This window comes from Rana temporaria, chromosome 2 (assembly GCF_905171775.1).
Source record: "Rana temporaria chromosome 2, aRanTem1.1, whole genome shotgun sequence".
In the NCBI taxonomy this organism is placed as follows: domain Eukaryota; kingdom Metazoa; phylum Chordata; class Amphibia; order Anura; family Ranidae; genus Rana; species Rana temporaria.
The window spans coordinates 197837314-197858947 of NC_053490.1; the positions used below are offsets into that span (position 1 = coordinate 197837314).

Sequence of the window (21634 nt, forward strand, 5' to 3'; positions counted from 1 at the left end):
CGGTCATCTTTCCATGTATTAAAACTTCTGCCCTTGTTGTTTTAACTTTGGATAGTAAAACATTTTTTTTCCAGTAAATACCTTTTACAGCCCACTTCTTTGTTGTCGGGTCATTAGCCTAGGCTTATAACATCATGCAAAGCTCTCTCTCTCGTGAGAGTGTGCCAGGAAGAGAGGGGGTGAAGCATACGAGGGCCAATGAGAGCTGCAGAACTTGAGGTGTGCCTCTGTGTGTCTGTGTAAATCCAGGAAGTGAACAGGCAGCAGCTTCAGCTTCCCACAGTTAAAATGGATGCAGTCAGACTTAGTGAGATTGTAAGCTCCTTGAGGGCTGGGGGAGATGTTGTTGGTGTTATATAAATACCTTTAACACTAAGGCCCCGTACAGACAAGCGGACAGTCCGATGAAAACGGTCCGCCGGACCGTTTTCATCGGACATGTCCACTCGGAGATTTCTGTCTGATGGTTGTACACACCATCAAACAGAAATCCGCGTGGACAGGATACGCGGTGACGTGGCCTCGCGAGGTGCGCGACCCTGGAAGGTCAATGCTTCCACACATGCATCAAATCACTTCAACGCATGCGAGGGCTTTCGGCCGAGTGGACATGTCCGGTGAGTCGTACAGACGACCGAACATGTCCGACAGACAGGCTTCCAGCGGACATGTTTCTTAGCATGCTAAGAAACATTTGTCCGCTGGAAACCTGTCCGCTCGGCCGGGAATCCGGTCCGGTCGCCCGTACAGACGACCGAACATGTCTGCTGAAACTGGTCCGCAGACCAGTTTCAGCAGACATGTTCGGTCGTGTGTACGAGGCCTTAAAACTAAAATGGCTTCTAACAGGTATTATATGAACAATATTTTGCAGTCTAATTCTGCAGAAAATTATTGTGAATCTACTTACCGCTTTTTGTTTCCCTTTTCAACATGATTTTTTTTTACTTACGCAAACTTTTGTCCACAATTGAGCATGCATGCTAAAGAGCAGGCGGTACAAGTACCCATGCACATCCATAGATTGTCTTGAGGGCTGGTTCACACACCATCTCCTTATTGCAGCCCAATGCATCTAGTAAATGGGGGTGCATCCGCAGCCACCAAAATGCATAGTACCTCAGTACCATGCGTTTTGGTGCAGCACGGTTTTAAAAATTGTGCCTGCAGTACTTTTTGCACATTTCCATGTTTTTTAAATGAATGGTCTGTCTTAAATGTGCTGTGTGGGTACATACGTAAATGCAGAAAAACGTATGCTTGAATGCACTTTTTATGGTGTGAACCAGCCCTCAGACCCCCCTTGTAACCCCAATGTTCTGTTATGCAAAATGAGTGTTGCTGTGCTGTGAACAACCCTCTTTATCCACCACTTTATCTCCCCACCTTCCTATAAGCTAGTGAAGTCACCTATCCTATTTACTAGCCAATAGACAGATGTATGAAATAGGAGGGAGTGGACTAGAACTTGACCACTCTCTAGTCACAAATTTGTACAATGGAATTCTCCATGTTTAAAGACCCGAGGTAGCTTTTGAAATAAACTATGGCTGTATACTGGTACCTTAAGCTGTCTGCTTTGCAGAACAGGGGCAGTATTTTGGGCCTTGCAAAAAACACTGTATACGTTAAGCAACAATAAACTTAAATGTGAAACACCTAAAAGTGACACTATGGATAAATATAAAAAATAACTTAGTTAAGTATTCATTAAAAATAATAAAACATACAGCATAATAAAATACTGATATTATAACTGTCTGAAAACGATCTACATTATGCCTCCCACGTGGACAATAGAATTAAGACTGAGAATAGAAAGATATCCAGTGTGGGGTGTACAGTGAAACCTTGGTTTACGAGTTAAGCCTCGTACACACGACCGAGGAACTCGACGGGCGAAACACATAGTTTTGCTCGTCGAGTTCCTTGTTAGGCTGTCGAGGATCTCGGCGAGCCAAATTTCTCCATTGCCGTCGAGGAAAAAGAAGACATGCTCTCTTTTTGGCTCGACGAGATCCTCGACAGTTTCCTCGTCGAAAAGTGTACACACGACAGGTTTCCTCGGCAAAAAAAAAAAAAACAGCAAGTTTCTTGCTGGTTTTTGCCGAGAAACTCGGTCGTGTGTACGAGGCTTAACACGGTTAACGAGCGTTTTGAAAGACGAGCAACTTTTTTTTTTAAACAAACCCTGACTCTGTTCCCGAGTGTTTCCAAGCCTTTCCGAGGGTTTCCAAGATCAGCTGGGCTGTCCACAAGTCTTTCCGAGGCTCTCCGGCGCCCCCCACCGCTGGCCACATGCGGTATTGCATGCCATAGAAGTCAATGGGGAACTAATTATCTTTGTTTCCATTGACTTCTATGGGGAAACTTGCTTTGATATGCAAGTGCTTTGGATTACAAGCATTCTCCTGGAACGGATTCTGCTCGTAATCCAAGGTTCCACTGTATTTTTTTCATTTTTTTTTAAAAAGCTCTCCATCCTGTGAAGCTGCCATTGTTTTGTACAAATGGGTGTAAAAACAAATATTATTAGGCTAGTGTCTTTCCAGACCTAATGTTATTCTTCATACAAAATAGAATGAGTTAGGGCCCTTTCACACGGAGCGGATCAGTAATAATCCGCTCCGTGTGTCCGCTTTGCTCAGTGGGGATCCTCCGTAAAATCCCTGCTGAGCTGGCAGCTGACAGGGCGGTCCCCGCACACTGTGCAGGGACCGCCCTGTGTTTCCTCCGTTCTCCCCTATGGGGGATCGGACGAACACGGACCGTATGTCCGTGTTCATCCGATCCGGCAGACAGAAGAAAAATAGGATGTCTTCCGTCTGCAAATGCGGATCTTTGCGGAGGCGGACAAATTACGGGTGTCAGCGGATGTTCATCCACTGACACCCGTAATCACATAGGGACCCATGTATGTCTCGTTTTCATCCGCAAACGGACGGATGAAAATGCGGACATACAATCCGCTAGTGTGAAAGGGCCCTTAGGAAAAGCACTAGATGGTGCTGATAACCATAGGCATAATTATTATATTTACTATGATCATCAGCTCCATCTTGTGGCCATAATGCAGTATTTTCCTGATTCACTCTATTCTGTATGAATGGAAAAACTACAACCAGGAGAAAAATTTGTTTTACCCCCATTTGTAAAGAAAGGATGTGCATGCACTTCAGAGGACTTGGTATTGTAAGCACTACAGATTTCTGAAAAAATTTACACTTTAACCTTACCTGGAATGGAAAAACATTCACCCAAATACACCTTACATTCATGGTCCAGTGACCTGTTACATTTTATAGTAGTCCCAAGGAGGTATTCTAGACGGATCTATTAATATTTTACTTTAAACTGTTAGTTTTGTACACTACAGTTACTAGACCAATGATACGTAGTTCTACAAACCTGTGCTGGTGTAAATAGTTTTAGAGATCTTTGTTTCATCTGTTCACTTCTTGACCATTGGAATGTGGATGAGCAGAAGACGGTTAACATAAGCTGACTTATGAAAAGTTGAGCAAAAAAACGTGTGAGGCTTTTGTCCTAAGCAACCGATTAAATGCCCAGTTTCTTTTTTTTTTTTTTTTTTTTTTATTAAAATTAGTATTTTGTCTATCATAGGTTTAGTTTTCTTTCCGGCACTTCTGATCAATTAGCCCTGCTTTAGTACAGGATATATTTATGAAATCTGAAACAATAGCTCAACAATGTTTGGTCATCTTTGACAAAAATCACTGGATTATTTTGGATTCTATGGGAAACTTTTTCTTCAGATTTCATACATCACTACTAAAATTCCCAGTAAAGGCATTTGTTACAAAGACACGATGACTAGCCAATGATGACATTAAGGATGAATGCAAGCAGTCCTTATTTATGCAAAGCATGCAGAGGAAACTCCACTATCTGACTTTTGGCAAACGCCTACAATAGGCTGGCCAGATAGGTTATTATAAGACTTGATGAGAACAGGGCTGATAACGCTTCCTCCCAGCTTCTGTTGTAATATCCAGAAACTGTAATGGAATAATGTGTTATACATATCATAGGGGGTTCTGCAACCTATTGATCTTGATCTACCTGTCAATTGCTTTTCAGGGTCAGGGCACAAGTAGGTTGCATAAGGGTGCTGGGCTGGCAGTGCCGGGCTGGCAGTGCCGGGCTGGCAGTTATAAGAGTAATCCGCAGTTTTCAGCTACCTCGCAACTCTGCTTTACATACTACAGACCTTGGCAATCTGTATCAGTTACTCTTCACCAGGGTCTGTCCTTCAGACTTTAGGGGGGCACGGACTGTGGCCATTGAGAGAAGAAAAGGTCCCAACATCATATTTTATCCACTGAAATCAACAATGGGGCAATGTGGCGCCCCCCCCCCCCCCCACAGGGCCCAAGAAAATCCAAAATCCATCCCAATGACACCAACATCACTGAGAAAAAACAATGCCGCATCTTTAGTGTCAGTGGGAGCATTTGCGCCCCATATTTGGTGTCATTGGGGGTAGATTGCACCATATTGTTGGTGTCATTGGGATGGATTTTGGATTTTCTTGGGCCCTGTGGGGGGGGGGGCGCCACATTGCCCCATTGTTGATTTCAGTGGATAAAATATTGCCCCAAAGATTGGATAAAAGCAAGCAAAGGGGCACATCTGGCCCCTGGGCCGAAGTTTGGAGACCACTGCTCTTGACCCCCTGCACCCTGTTACTTACTCCAGACCTCTGCACTGTGCATTGCATTCTACTGATCCCTGCACTTCGAGCTACATACTATTGACCTGTAAACTCTGCTTACATACTACCGACCCCTGCATTATTTACTATTGTCCTCTGAGCTCTGCACAGCATACTACTGGCCTCTGAACTCTGTGTTACATCCAAGCCCTGCATTCAATGCAACACACTACTTTTTTGTCAAGTCTGCATTACTTATGCCTGGCCTCTGCATCACTTACTCCTGACTCAGGCACTCTGCGCTACATAATATAAGCCTCTGAACTCTTTGTTACTTATTCCTGGCCCCTGCGTTACTTACTACTGACCTTTGTGTTACATATTACTGACCTCTAAACTCTGCATCACTTATCACTAACCCCTGAACTCTGCATTACTTACTACTGACCTCTAAACTCTGCATTACTTATCACTAACCCCTGAACTCTGCATTACCAACTACTGACCTCTAAACTCTGCATTACTTATAACTAACCCCTGAACTCTGCATTACTTACTACTGACCTCTAAACTCTGCATTGCTTATAACTAACCCCCGAACTCTGCATTCCTTACTACTGACCTCTAAACTCTGCATTGCTTATAACTAACCCCTGAACTCTGCATTCCTTACTACTGACCTCTAAACTCTGCATTACTTATAACTAACCCCCGAACTCTGCATTACTTATAACTAACCCCTGAACTCTGCATTACTTAATACTGACCTCTAAACTCTGCATTACTTATCACTAACCCCTGAACTCTGCATTACCAACTAATGACCTCTAAACTCTGCATTACTTATAACTAACCCCTGAACTCTGCATTACTTACTACTGACCTCTAAACTCTGCATTGCTTATAACTAACCCCTGAACTCTGCATTCCTTAATACTGACCTCTAAACTCTGCATTATTATCACTAACCCCTGAACTCTACATTACTTACGACTGACCTCTGAACTCTGCATTACTTATCACTAACCCCTGAACTCTGCATTGCTTAATACGGAGGATGACTTGTGTTCATTAAAGCAATACATACAAGGCATTCTGTCAATAGTGGCGAGTGAGCCACACCCTGTGGTCACTATGCAAAAGGGAAGCCACTCAGCACAGGACCTAGAAGATTGTGGTGATCACTTTAGTAATGGCGACTACTACAATGATGGTTACCTTCCACAGTAGTCCTTCATGTATGAGATATGGTTACTTACATCAGTCCAAGCTGGATCAATGTAAGCATCCAATAATGATCATGCCTGGAGTTCAGATTTATGAAAACTAGTACTTAACCAGATGTGAACTGGCTGCAATAGCAACAAGCGGTCAAATTATCAACAGTGCAAACCTACTGATCTGGTGCTACACTGAAAGTTGTGAGCCTATTAGCACTGATCGGAATTAATTAAATCTACATTGCATAATTAAAGGACCACTAACCTTAAAATTGACCTCTTGCCACAAATATCGCTTAAAATTCTTAGGGCAAAAAATGTTACCTCTTGTCATGGGGTGTAAAATGTTCACATTTGTTTATTGTTTGATTCATTTAGTAGTGTATCAAATACAACAGCCAGTGCTGAACTTACAGCATTTGGCTACAACTGCTTTGGTTCTCATACATTTAAGAGATCCTGTCGTTTTAAATGCCGTTCCCTCTCCTCCATTCACAGAACACCCTATATCCTGTTTACTAAATACAAGGGGCCGGATTCAGAAAAGAGATATGACGGCGTATCTCCTAATACGCCGTCGTATCTCTGAGTCCGGCCGTCGTATCTATGCTCCTGATTCATAGAATGAGGTTACGCATAGATATCCCTAAGATTCGACAGGTGTAAGTGACTTACACCGCCGGATCTTAGGCTGCAATTCCAGGCCGGCCGCTAGGTGGCGCTTGCATATTATTACGCGAGGAATATGCAAATGAGGAGTTACGCCAATTCAGAAATGAACGACCGCCCGCCGCTTTTTTTTTTACGTCGTTTGCGCTTGGCTTTTTCCGGCGTATAGTTACCCCTGCTATATGAGGCGTAGCTAATGTTAAGTATGGCCGTCGTTCCCGCGCTGAGTTTTCAAATTTTACTTTGTTTGCGTAAGTCGTTCGCGAATAAGGATGGACGTAATTTACGTTCACGTCGAAAGCATGCCGATTTGCCGACGTCATTTGGAGCATGCGCACTGGGATTCAGTCGCGGCCGGCGCATGCACAGTTCGTTCAGCGTGGGGACATGCTTGATTTAAATGTTAGCGCCCCCTACCCGCGGAATTTGAATTCCGCCGGGGGATTTACGCTACGCCGGCCCAACTTTACAGGCAAGTGCTTTGTGAATAAAGCACTTGCCTGAAAAACTTGCGCCGGCGTAACGTAAATGAGATTACGCAGGAAAAAGATCCGCAGATCTTTCTGAATCTGGCCCAAGGTGTGCTGTGAATGGTCAAGGCTCCCTCCTCTTCCATACAAATAAAAGAAAGCAATGTGTCGCTCCAATTTGGCCCACGCATGCCTGCTCTTAGTCAGGTGCCCGTCCAGCTTGTTTGCTGACAACTGCTATACATACTGGATGACCGCACAGCACCTATTTACAAACTCCTTCTTTATTTGTTCATAAAAGCAAGTAAACACAAAAAGAAAAGCACAAAAGATGAATGTTTAGGTCTCCATTCATCTCTTCTGTATTTCTTTTATGAACGAATAAGTAAACTTGGAAATAGCTGATGTACGGCCATCTGATTTTCTTGTACCGTGGCCCCTCCTCTTCTCTTGTCCATTCACAGGATGCCTTGAAAAGATAACACGTTTTTTGTGAATGAATGCGGGTAAAGGGGAGGAAAGGGAGGGGTGAACAACATAACCCCTGCAATATATTAAAACAAGAACTGGCTTGTTGTATTGTATAAGGCAGTGGTTCTCAACCTTTCTAGTGTCATGACCCCTTGATAACATTTCACAAATTGTGGTGACCCCTAACAGTAAAATTATTTAAGACTTCTAGTCTCTGCCACCCCAGCCATGCCGTGAACTGAATGGGCGGCTTCAAAGAGGCTGAGTGGGCGGCCGCGGGCTCTAGGAACAGCGAGAAAAGGCTGGGAGAGCGTTGTGGGCTTCAGAAACAGGCCAGGATTTGGTGACCCCTTGCAAATCATTATTCGACCCCCAAGGGGGTCCCGACCCCCAGGTTGAGAACCACTGGTATAAGGCATGAATGAAAATGTCATATTTCCGGACCCAGGACACTAATCATAAGAGATAACATCTGAATTGTGCTGGTCACAATCAATTTTGCTGCAGTTCCACTTTTTATAGATGTGTGTGGCTAGAATTCGGCTGCCAATTGATGAAAAAATACTAGAAATAAAAACTGAGTTACAGTAAATGCAAATGTCCCCTTTCTGTGATAGAATATAAATGTGTGCAATTGTATGCCATGTACTCTGATCTGATGAGATAGTATTGCCCTTGACCATCCATCATTGTGCCCATGTAACAAAAGGGTGAGGGATTCTAAAACAAGCAAAATATTGAAGTTATTGGAACATTTGCTACATCAGTTAGAGCTATTTCTTTATGTCAGACACTTTCCTTATCACAAGATGAGCTATTATTATTATTATTATGATTAATTTATATACCACCAACAGTTTGCACAGCACTTTACAAAGTGAGAGTTTCAATGCAATTCAAGTCAAGAGTGGTAGGAGGCTCCTGCTTGTGACAGCTTACAATCTAAAGCTGGCAATACACTACACATTCTGCAGATTTCTGTCTTCAGATTTCCCCAAACCATATAATATGAGGTCAAACCTTAAAAGTTTCAATTTGTAAATCAGTCAGGCCCTTACACTACATGTTTTTTGTAAATCTGAAGGCAAAAATCTGCAGAAAATTGAATAGTGTGTATGAGGCTTTAGAATACATCGTTGATGGTAGGTCATAAGGTTGGCCATACACGCAACTTTCTGATTTATTTATTCGTTATAGGTACAGTACTTATAAAGCGTCATCAGTTTACGTAAAGCTTTACATATATACTGTACATTCACATGATTTAACAATTCTTTTCAGAATCAGACATCTATTAACTATCAAAAAGACACATTTTTCTTACAGACAATAAATCAATCATCAATGTAATGATATATAAAATCGGTCCGTCTATGGGCACCATAAAGGAGATTGTACAGTTAGATTGTATAGTGTATGGTCAGCCTAAAGGGGAGAACAATAAATAATGTAAAAACTGACAAACATCTAATGGCTGTCAGTGACCAAGAATACTTATACATCTGCACATTGCCCTGGCGATCAGTTCATGCAAAACGTTCTATAAGATCCGTTTGGTATCAGTGCCCACGGTGCTAGTAGTGGGTATTAGTGTCCCTATGATACTTTTTTGATTTGCACTAACAGTTAAATCTTTAGGACAAGTTTTGGCTGTAGTAGAAATGTGGTAGCGGTGATGTGTGATGCTCAGTGTTTCTATAAGGGTTATAGATGTAATGTGATGGGGTTACAGTGTACACTCACCGCAGATTGGGTGCTACTGATGAACCCTTGCAGGAGGAGAAGCAGTACAGCCAGCAGATTCCAGTTCATGGTCCAGCGCCGGTGATGTCCTGTGCACTCACAATACACAATGCAATCACTTCAGCTTGTATCCTTCTTATTGTGCTGGAGTGTGATGTGCCACCATCTCTTCAATGTTCCCTGAAGCAAAAACTGAACATGAAGTGAGCTTTGAAGAAAGTTTGCAGTCTGATGGTGCTTGACACTCCACCCACCAAACCCCCACCCAGCACACACAGAGGATCTTCAATGAGGCTCAATTCATCCTGTTTGCCTGTGCAGTGCACAAGTCCTCAGCACACGGACGGTGTACACATAGGTGACAGCTTAGAGCAGATCCGGATACTTTGTACGGTCCGCACTGATATGAGAGGCGCACACTGCTGCTGGTGAGTGATGGGGGGGAGATTGGGCGACAGAGAGGGCTCTTTACACTGATCATAGAGTTTCCTATACTCAATTCACAAAGCTTTAACATAGGGATAAGAATCTTTATTTCACCCATGTAACTGTCATTTTCAAATCTCAAATAACTGCCATTTTTTTGAAAACTATTATTATTATAATAATAATATTCAAGAGTTATATAGATACAGTTTGCAGAGCACTTTTGAATATAAAAGGAGACATTACAGTAACAATGCAATTCAAAACAAGAGGGCTAGGAGGGTCCTGCTCATGAGAGCTTACAATCTAATAGAGAAAATAACAGTGTTTTAGCTTCGTGAATTGAGCCTATTGTGTTATATAGAGAAATAGGTGTTTATGTAGTGGTAATGACTAATACTAATGATGATGGGAACCGGGAAAGTTTTACTTGTCTGACCCTGATCATAGTTTATACTGGTTAATGATTGCATGTATAACTAGTAACACTAAGCGTTACTGCTGTGACATAGATGCAGTGATATAAAGAAGACTGGTAGTGAGTAGATACTAAACAGCACAACAGCTGATAAGAAGTGCTGAAGTTAGATAAGACGGTGAAAAGATGGCACCTTTCTATATGATAGCAAACATGCATCCAGCACTACTATTTCCAACAATGCAGTTTAATAATGGCATAATATAAACTGGTCCTGATGCCTAGTGGCATCCCTGATGCCCCAGATAGGTGATTTTTTTTGTTTAATCTCTTCTTTATTACATTTTTTCTTTACATATAACATTTAACATGTTTTGACACTTAAAAGGCAGCTCGATACTGCCTTCCTTTACTATATGGTGGTTTCCGGTCCCCCCCCCCCCCCCCAAAAAAAGGGGGGGAGAACGAAAGAGAGCATTTGTGACTATAAAGAATGTATTAATATATATGTATTCCTAGTGTTATATACTTGTGATAGGTGCTGCATTATTACTAAGCTGATTTACAAAATATAAGAATACTGGGGTAGATTCAGGTAGCTTTGCCCCTTTTTTTACGGAGGCGCAGCGCACCGTTTTGCCACTGCGCCTCCGTAAATTTCCTGCGCTACGCGCGATTCACGGAGCAGTAGCTCCGTAAATTGCGTGTGCGCTCCGGAAAACTTCCCGGCGTAAGGGCGCGTAATTTAAATGATCCCGTAGGGGGCGTGGATCATTTAAATTAGGCGCGTTCCCGCGCCGAACGTAGTGCGCATGCTCCGTCGGGAAACTTTCCCGACGTGCATTGCGGCAAATGACGTCGCAAGGACGTCATTTGCTTCAAAGTGAACGTGAATGGCATCCAGCGCCATTCACGATTCACTTACGCAAACGACGTAAAATTTAAACTTCGCAACGCGGGAACGACGGGTATACGTAACATTGGCTGCCCCTGCTATTAGCAGGAGCAGCCTTACGCGAAACCCGACGTACGCAAACGACGTAAACTGCGTACGCAGGGCTCGCGTAGGGTTGTGAATCGGCATTAGTATGCAATTTGCATACTATACGCTGACCACAACGGGAACGCCCCCTATCGGTCAACGTAAGAATGCAGCCTACGATATGACTGGCATAAGAGCCTTATGCTAGTCATATCTTAGGCTGCCGTCGGCGTAACGAGGTTCCTGAATCAGGAGCATTCGTAACGCCGGCGCAAGTAAGCAATTGCGCTGCGTAACTATGGTTACGCAGGCGCAATTGCTCTTTGAATCTACCCCACTGTGATGATGCTGTCAGATGAGTAATCTGGAAATATCATGTTATGGTTGCCATATATGCTTCAATATTATTATCCAATTGATGTGCGATTCGATCAAATTGGCAAACAATCAATGATTCATAACTTTACTTACAATCGGTGTAGACTTGATTTCGATCAGATTTAATCAAACTGAGTCAATCAGCCAGAGCAGAAAAATATCAATCATGTTGCATGCTGCGTCAAACAGTAGCACTGACATACTTTGTTCATGAATTAAATCGTATTTATCAATCAGATTATGAGAGACAATTAAGGGGCGATCAATAACTTCCTTGAATGGGTTGTTGACCATAAATGTATGATTCCAATCATTTTGATTGAATTGGCAAACAATCAAATAGGCATAACTAATTTAGACTTGTTTTAGGTCAGATTCAGCTATTGATTGATTATTCCTATCAGGAGAAATTGATTGGAAAAGTAAATTGATCATTTATCAAAGCATATATGGCCACCATTAGAATGATATTTAAAGCCCTCTACCCTATACATGAGTTTCAGAGTGGAGTGAAAGAACATAAGGGTTTGTGCAGCTATATATTATTATATTTATTGTTATCCTTATTAGAAAAACAATTTTCATGCACAATATTTTAAATTTAAATGTAAAGCCAACGTTTTTACTTTAGCTTTAGATAGAGTGGAGAAGGGCTAGAACCCATCAGGTCTTTATTCTTGTCGGTGTCCAAATTGGGGAGATATCTCCTCCCTTCCTGTGTGGTCACTGAGACAGGAAGTGATGAGACTACAGTGAAGGCTTTAAAGGAATAATTACTTTCTTTACTTTCTAGAATAAAGGTGAAGAGTGTGTCAGTTTTTGTTATGCTATCTTTTTTTGGACTGGCATATATTCTGCCTCAGGTAGTAAATCCCAATGTCAACCACAAATAGAGAAGAATTAGAGCCTTTGTCAGGCTTTTATTGCTGTCTGTATTCCTTTTTGAGAGATTTCTGCTCACTTCTTGTCTCCAGCATTTTTAATAGGGCTAGAACTGACATTGTTTTTTTTTTATTTACCCAGTGACATGCTCATGCCCCATTTCTTGTAAGGGCATCACTGAGACAGGAAATAAGGGGACGATTTCCCCAAAGGGGGACACAGACAGAAATAGAACCCTGACAATAATTGTTCCCACTCACATCTAAAAAAAATAAAAAGTTGACCTGATTTAGGCTTTAAAGCGTAGTTCCACCCAAAAGAAATAGAACCCCGACAATAATTTTTCCCACTCTATACACAGCTAAAAAAAAAAAAAGTTGACCTGATTTAGGCTTTAAAGCGTAGTTCCACCCAAAAGTGAAACTTCTACTCATTTGTCTTCTGTCCCCCCCCCCCCCCATAGTGCATTTGGCACCTTTCGGAGGGGAAAGGGGGGAACAGATACCCGTCTTTGACAGATATGCTGTCCCTACTTCCAGGAGACAGGGACCGTGCTGCGGCGCATTACGTCAGCAGCTCAGCTCCCTTCTCCTTCCCCCACCGTCGGGCCCATAGGAGAGCGCAGCGGTGCCTCGCGCATACACAGTAGGGACCCGGCGTGAAGCCGTAGTGCTTCACTACTGGGTTTCCTCACTGGCAATGATGACGGCAGCACCCGACAGCTGATGGAAACATAAGCTGCGGTGCCGACATCGCTGGACTCCAGGACAGGTAAGTGACATATTATTAAAAGTCAGCGGCCGCAATATGTGTAGCTGCTGTCTTTTAATTTTTGCAGGGGTGGGCGGACCTCCGCTTTAAGTGAGCAGAAACCTTCCCAGGAGGGAACAGGCAGCAAAAAAAACTGACAGCAATCCTAACACTTTCTCTTCCTGTATAGAGTCCCACTTTAAAGCGGGAGTTCACCTGAAAAAAATTTTTTAACATTAGATTGATGCTCATTTTGTCAAGGGGAATCTGGTGTGTTTTTTTTAATCGAAGCAGTACTTACCGTTTTAGAGATAGATCTTCTCCGCCGCTTCCGGGTATGGTCTTCGGGACTGGGCGTTCCTATTTGATTGACAGGCTTCCGACAGGCTTCCGACGGTCGCATACATAGCGTCACGAGTAGCCGAAAGAAGCCGAACGTCGGTGCGGTTCTATACGGCGCCTGCGCACCGACGTTTGGCTACTTTCGGAAAATCGTGACGCGATGTATGCGACCGTCGGAAGCCTGTCGGAAGACTGTCAATCAAATAGGAACGCCCAGTCCCGCAGCCCATACCCGGAAGCGGCAGAGAAGATCTATATCTAAAACGGTAAGTACAGCTTCGATTTGAAAAAAAAACACCCGATTCCCCTTGACAAAACGAGCCTCAATCTAATGTTAAAAATTAACTTTTTGGGTGAACCTCCACTTTAAAGTAAATTTGTTATCAGTTTTGCATTTTTAAAAGTCCTGTCTGAGAACATTATTACATATATTTATATACTGTAGTGTCAAAATGTACCAAGTGCTTTACATACCGAACACTTACATCAGTCGCTGCCCTCAAGAAGCTTACAAATCTAAGGTCTCGCATTGATACACCAATAGTAGGGTCCATGAGCCAATTAACCTACTAGCATGTCTTTTTGAGTGTGAGAGGAAATGGGATTACCTGGAACAAACACAAACACTCTATGCAGATAGCATCCTGACCAGGGATCAAACCAGTGACTAAGCCACTATGCTGCCCATATATCCTAAATATGATAAAGCTCCTCTTAGTGTGCTCCTCTGAAACTGGTTTAAATTTTTTTACCAGAGGTTTGACTTCACTGCCCTTATAACTAAGACCTGCCCACCTGCCATGCACTTGTACAAAGAGAGGGCATAAGTGGCCATTAAAGTATTTTTTTATTGAACATGGCTGGAAGTCATCCAGTAAAGTAAACCAGTTTGTTGTATTATAAAGGCAACATCAGGCAGTTTTTGATGTATGTTCTTATGTTTGTTTTACTTTTGAAAGTTTAGACCGCCTGCAAACCCCACTAATCAATTTAATCAATCAAAACCTTTAAAGGTTACATTATATATTTAATGGTCAAGAGTATGCACACAGTGTACTGTGTGTAGTACTGTGTCTTCACTAGTGCTTTATTTCAATAATTGGCTTTATGAATAAATAAATGTTTGTTTTACTCAATGTGACACTTATTACATACAATTATATTACAATACTGTAGCAAAGCACTCATTTATTTACCCTGATTAGATGTGTGCACAGATCTCTTTATCTCCATTTTCCACAACTTCCTAGGCTCCTGGGGCACACCTAGAGACGATAAGTCCCTCAGATTCCCTCCCACAGCAGCTCAGTGAGGTCACACTGGATGAGGCAGAAGTAGCCTGGTCACATGCTCTGCAGCCATGTGAGTGGCCCTCCACTGTCAGAACTGGCAAGCAGGCAGCGCCTCAAGAAGACCCAGCTACTGTGTGGAGTCTAGAGTGATGCAGTTGCAATGGGTTGACGCTTTGTTCTTGGGATTGTGATCCACACAGCTGATCACCTGTGTTACCATAGCTACCCTGGAATTTACTGAGAGGTGTGCTGTTTATGAGTATAGTCACAAGTAGCTTATGAACTATTTTACAGTGACCCTCAGCTTAACTTTCTGTAGTTACAAATTCTGATAGAGCCTATGCTATGCTGCCATATGTTACCCTGTCAGAGAAACATTGCTATGAAGAATCTTTTTTTCTACCCTGAACCTTTTCATTATTTAGTAGTGTATGCATGTTTTTAAACATCTTGAATCTGCATTGTGTTAATGCTTCTAGCTTTGCACATGCATGTTTTTTAACATCTTTAACCTGTGTAACATTGTTGCTTCTAGCTTTACACCTGTTTAGAAAACTGTAAGTTACCCCCAATCTGATCATACAACCAATTACCTATTTTGCTAAAAATGGTGTCTATTAACAGGATTGGCAATATCAGACAATGTCAATGGGAGAGACACAGCATTACTACTCCAAAGGGATGCTTCCCTTTGGCAACCTACCGCCCGTGCAATAGTAACCCTGGCAGGATTCCTGCTGCAACAATTACCCAAGTACAGAGGGTCAAGTCAAAATTTGGGGGACTGGGTAAAGATATTGTGGGCCCTGGTCCACTCATATGTGATCTCACCTGCTCAGCAGGCAGGACTTAGAGGGGGAAACAAAAAGGTTATTCCAGCATATTCCAGCAGGAGACCAGGATTCTCTTGACAAGATAGCTAACAGCTTATAAGTGGTGTATAGCCACGCAGTGATGTTAGGGGACCTTAGGGCCTATTTCAATGGCAGATTGATGAGAGTGGTAGAATCCATTCTGCAAAATGAACTGGAACTGCAAGAAATAGCAGCATAGATATGCCATAGATAAAGGGGCTGATTGGACTGCGGACAGATGGCTGAAAGAACATTATGAAGATGATCTTCTGTCTGAAAATGTAAGACAAACTTTGTTTATGGTCGTTACCCTCTGACCGAGAGAGATGTGGATCACATAAACACGCGACAAGACTTACAACATAAATAGACCTGAAGTGTGCCTTGGTGGTCTGGTCAGTATGCCAAGAAAAGGGGGCATACCCAAGGTAAGTAATGGGTAGTTAATTGAAGAAGGACATGCTGAGAAGTGCCCTGAAAAAGGGAAGGGCGGGAGGGTGTCGAATGCGATTGAATGTGCAGACTCACGGACATGAGGTGAGCTGGAAAGAGTCGGCCCAGTGACGTGTAGTACCGCACACTGAACCGACAAAGAGCATGTGTGAGTGGGCTGCTTAAATACCCTCCGGGCTCCTCCCATAAACTCAGGCCACCATACTGGCCTTCTTATTTATGGTCGTTACCCTCTGACCGAGAGAGATGTGGATCACATAAACACGCGACAAGACTTACAACATAAATAGACCTGAAGTGTGCCTTGGTGGTCTGGTCAGTATGCCAAGAAAAGGGGGCAAAAGACTCAGATAGGGAAATAGTTTATATTGATTTCTTGTATTTATTGAGCCAGCTTGGTAAAGGCTTGTGCCATTCCTTCATGAGGATTTGGGATGTATGTGGCAAAACAAGGAGACTTCCATCAGCCTGGTATCTTGATTACGTAGTCTGGTACTCCCTGTTGGGAGGCAACTGAGACTGCTCCAATTCGGAAAGAATGTCCAGAGAACTGACTGGGGTTTGAAGCCCAAGTTACTTAGGAGGATTCTGACATGCTTGACACACTGGCTGACACTCAGGGAGCTGGTTTAGAAAGGGTAGCAACGAGCTACCATCAGATTGGCTGGGTAGATGGAGCAGTAGTGGGTCGAACACCGTCACTGGGCGTCAGGCGTTGTCAGTCTGAAACAGGTTGATGTCAACCCCAGGGGCTGGTTTGTTGCGTTTGCAGACTGTGAGAGTGTAGTGGTTCGAAAGCGAGTCGGGTGGCGTCGGAGCAGTGTGTGACTGCCGGAGCCGCTGACTAAATTCACTAGGTTGTAGGGAACCGTAGAAGGCCTGGTAGATGGCTGTTGGGTGACTAGACTGGGCAAAGCGCTAAACAGGGAACGAGTAAGGATTTTAGACATGTCCCTAAAGAGGGGACTCTTGAAAGGTAGGTGCTTGCCACTGACTACAGGTTGGTGCTTCTGTATGCCCTGTAGGAGGGACTTGACTGCATGGGCTCGAGAATACTGACGGTTTACTGGGGTCCTGCAGGGACAGGAAATGCTGGATGCCATCTAGATATGGCGTGATAGTATTGAGAAATGGTCAGCTGCATGTGGCAATACGATATGAAGGCTAGGATGTGTCCAACTGCTGCTTCGGGGCAAGGGGCCAAAAATTTGCGATTAGTGTTCCAAGCAGTGCGATAGGCCTTCAGTGTGTTGCGTGCCAAGGAGTGGTTAATAAGTTGGATTGCGTTGGCGAGATGCGACTTCAGTCCATCGTCAGCAATGTCCATGGTGGGACAGGGATAGTTGTTGGGTCGGCTCCAGGCTCTTGCTGGAAAAAACATACATTCCAAGGTTGGAATAGGAAAGCGCATCAGCTGCTGCATTTGCCTGGAAAAGGTCTACATAAGATATTAACTGGTGACAGAGTGACAGCTGCGCGAGCCTGCGCAGGAAGTGATGGGGAGTGACTTAGATCTATCTTAATTGATGATGTCGGCTGTGGCCTGATTGTCTGTGGTGAAGAACAGTGTCTGTCCTGTTCAAGTGTGGTCCCAGACCTGGGCAGCTGCCACGATGGGGTGCAGCACGAGGCGTGATGAAGACTGGGTGAAGCAAAAATTTAAGAGAATTTCTGGGGGCCAAGGTTTGGAGAACCAGTGGCGGCCTAAAAAATGGCTGCAAAAGCCTTTGGTGGCTCGGCTGACACTGCCGGGATGAAGATTGAAATGATGTTCTATCAGGTGGGGAAGTTGTCCCACATAGCTAAGTCTGCTACTGATGCTTGGTCTAGTTTGAGAACTTGGACTGGATCTTGCATTGGTGTGAGAAAATCAAGACAATACACAGGTGCTCAACAAGACAATATACATGCACTCGCAGGCCAACGTGCACTCGCTGGTGCTGGATGAAAACCTGAACTAACCGCAGGGAAAAAACTGAGAAAAGATGAGTGGCCCGCGTGCCACTGAAGATGAATGGCCAACTGGGTGCCACTGTGTGTTTGTGTGGCTGATTGTTTGTCACTGAGGTGTGTTTGCAAGTTTAGTTTGTATTCGGGTTTGCACGTAGGTGCGTGCCGCTAAGTGTTTTATACTACTGCAGACAATATTGTGCGGTTGCAAGGGTGTCAGTGAGTGTCAGGTTGCTGGGACGATATTGTGTGGTGGCAGGGGCCTTGAGTATGAAGGTTTGATGGTATTGGTGGTTGCAAGGGTCTCAGTCGTTTGCTGAGACGATATTGCATGGTTGCAAAGGTGTCAATGATTATGAGGTTTGTTTTGAGATGGAATGGTGTGGTTGCACAAGTCTCAACAAGTGAGGGGTTGCTGAGACGATGTTGCGTTTTGCAATGGTCTCAAATGAGTGTCGGCCGCTGAGACAACTTTGTATGGCTGCAAGGGTCTAAATGAGTGTCAGGTTGCTGAGACGATATTGCATTTGCAATGGTCTCAAATGAGTGTCAGGTTGCTAAGATGACTTTGTATGGCTGCAAAGGTCTGAACGGGTGTCAGGTTGCTGAGATGAGATTGTGTGGTTGCAAAGGTCTAGAAGGGTGTGAGGTAGCTGAGATGATATTACATTTAGCAAGGGTCTCAAATGAGTGTCAAGTTGCTGAGACAATATTCCCCTTTATTTTAATTTTTTATGAAAACAACTGTGAATGAAACGCTGGTAAACATGAGTTACCGCATCTGGCAGTGTTTACAAGCTGTTACAGGCATTGGCGTTTCGAATGCGTTTCGAATGCCTCTGAACATCCGTCTGAACCCATTTTTTTTTTTTTTTTTTTACCAACAGCAGTGTACATGAGGCCAAAGATGATTTGTCTGGCTGCAAGGGTCTCAATGAATGCCAGGTTGCTGGGGCGAGACTGTATGGTCACAAAGGTCTTTGACGAGTGGGAGGTTGCTCAAGACAGTATTGCGTGGTTGCAAGAGTCTTGATGAGTGTGGGGCTGCTGAGACGGTATTGTGTTTGCAAGGGTCTGAACTATGGTGTGAGGCTGCTGAGACGGTATTCCGTGGTTGCAAGGGCCTTGATGAGTGTGGGGCTGCTGAGACGGTATTGCGTTTGCAAGGGTCTGAACTATGGTGTAAGGCTGCTGAGACGGTATTGTGTGGTTGCAAGGGTCTTGATGAGTGTGGGGCTGCTGAGACGGTATTGCGTTTGCGAGGGTCTCAACAATGGTGTGAGGCTGCTGAGACGGTATTGCGTGGTTGCAAGGGACTTGATGAGTGTAGGGCTGCTGAGATGGTATTGCGTTTGCATGGGTCTCAACAATGGTGTGAGGCTACTGAGATGGTATTGTGTGGTTGCAAGAGTCTTGATGAGTGTAGGGCTGCTGAGACGGTATTGCGTTTGCAAGGATCTCAACAATGGTTCTGAGGCTGCTGAGACGATTTTGCATGGTTGCAATGGTCTCAAGAGGTGTCAGGTTGCTGGGCCGAGATTGTGTGGTGACAATTTTTTTTTTTTTGCATATTTTTTTTTTTTTTTTTGCGTTTTGTAAGGGTCATGTGTTGCAAGGGTCTTAACAAGGGTATCAGGCTGCTGAGACAATTTTGTGTGCTTGCAAGAGTCTCCATGAGTGTGGGGCTGCTGACACGGTATTGCGTTTGCAAGGGTCTCAACAAGGGTGTCAGGCTGCGGAGACAAATTTTGCGTGCATGCAAGAGTCTCCATGAGTGTGGGGCTGCTGAGACGGTATTGCGTTTGCAAGGGTGTCAGGCTGCTGAGACAATTTTCTGTGCTTGCCAGAGTCTCCATGAGTGGGGGGCTGCTGAGACGGTATTGCGTTTGCAAGGGTCTCAACAAGGGTGTCAGGCTGCGAAGACGAATTTTGCGCCGTTGCAACGGTCTTAACAGGTGTCAGGTTGCGGGGCTGAGATTGTGTGGTGGCAATTATTTTTTTTTTCTGCACTTTTATATTTCTTTTTGCGTTTTTTTTTTTTTTTTTTTTGCGTTTTTTTTTTTTTTATTTTTTTTTTTTTTTTTTTTTTTTTTTTTTTTTTTTGTTTTGTAAGGGTCATGTGTTGCAAGGGTCTTAACAAGGGTGTCAGACTGCTGAGACGATTTAGTGTGGTTGCAAGACTCGATGAGTGTGGGGCTGCTAAGACGGTATTGCGTTTGCAAGGGTCTTAACAAGGGTGTCAGGCTGTGGAGACGAATTTTGCATCGTTGCAACGGTCTCAACAGGTGTCAGGTTGCTGGGCTGAGATTACGTGGTGGCAATATTTTTTTTTTTTTTTTGCGTTTTATATATTTTTTAACTTTTTGCGTTTTTTTTTTTTTTTTTTTTGCATTTTGTAAGGGTCATGTGTTGCAAGGGTCTCAGACTGCCGAGATGATTTGCATGGTTGCAAGGTCTCAATCAATAAGAATTGGGTTACTGAGAAAGGATAGAAACACCTGGTTTGTTTGTACCTTAAGCAAGCAGTATAAGGTAGAAGGACAACGCCTGTTTGAATCGTAGGTTCCATAGGGGCCACTAATGAACGATATGGGAGACAACGAATGGTAGCAAATTGATAAGACATAAAGCATGTGTAATCTTACTTGCGACAGTGGGCCATGCGAGTGAGTTTGCGGCGGACTGTGGCTGGAGTGAAACATGTCGGGAACGTGTAGCGTGATGCCGTGCATGGGGCAAAACAACGAGGTTTGGTGTAGAAAATAGAACACGAGAAGTGCGTATCAATGCTTTGTAAGCTCCACTGCGGGAACCAAACATATGGTACAGGTGACACCATGAGTGGCCACGAATTTGACATGACAAACAAGCTAACGAATCCTACCTGGGACAGTGAACGTGCGACTGGGTTTGCTTTGGACTGGAGTGGATGTGCAACACATCCCAAGAGTGTGGTGTGGCGCCATGCATGACGCACAGGCAATAACTTTAGTAAATAAATGAGAGAGAAGAGCCGTGAACAAACAATTCGTAAGTTCCGCTGTGGGAACTAAAACACACGGCATGGGGGAAACAATGAATGACAACGGTAGAAAGTATGCAATTGTATCTGATACAAAATGGTTGTAAAATGCATGAAATTAATCTGATACGAATTGATAGTAAGGAGTATTGAACGAATCTGATACGAATTGGTTGTAGAGTGTATGCTACCCCTTGCTTTGAAACCGAACACCTACCAACCACCCATCCCCCCAGGCTAATCAAGTGCAGAGAAGGCACCATGTGAGTCCAATTACCACCTCAATCTGCCAAAGAACCCATACAAACACATGTCAATCTCCAAATGGATTTACAAATGAATCGTATGTTTGGCAGAAGGAAGTTGCAAATGTATTATGCCTGAGCCGAATGATGTTGGAACATAAGCAAAAGTAACTCAGGCAGATTTTTTCCCAAAAGGGATGCAGGATAGGAAGCATAACGAATTGTAAGATTACACAAGATTCGAAAAGGTTTGAATCCTACCTGCGACAGTAAGCGGGAACCGCCGGCGAAGACCATGAAGGGAGAAGCCGCAAAGCGCTTGCGATGTCGAATGCGATTGAATGTGCAGACTCACGGACATGAGGTGAGCTGGAAAGAGTCGGCCCAGTGAC

General features: G+C 43.7%; 2 protein-coding genes across 2 annotated transcripts in view; one reads left to right on the forward strand and one right to left on the reverse strand.

The window, feature by feature from the left end:
* The window catches only part of COL4A1 (collagen type IV alpha 1 chain), a 195373-nt gene extending 185940 nt beyond the window's left edge, over positions 1 to 9433 (reverse strand). Inside the window, exon 1 of the mRNA XM_040336209.1 lies at positions 9249 to 9433. Coding sequence (XP_040192143.1) covers positions 9249 to 9317 — 69 coding nt within the window. The 5' untranslated portion in view covers positions 9318 to 9433. The remainder of the gene's footprint in view (positions 1 to 9248) is intronic.
* Positions 9434 to 9519: 86 nt separating this feature from the next.
* Positions 9520 to 21634, forward strand: part of COL4A2 (collagen type IV alpha 2 chain) — a 273847-nt gene continuing 261732 nt past the window's right edge. Inside the window, exon 1 of the mRNA XM_040336208.1 lies at positions 9520 to 9676. The gene's annotated coding sequence lies outside the window, so the exon portion shown is untranslated. The remainder of the gene's footprint in view (positions 9677 to 21634) is intronic.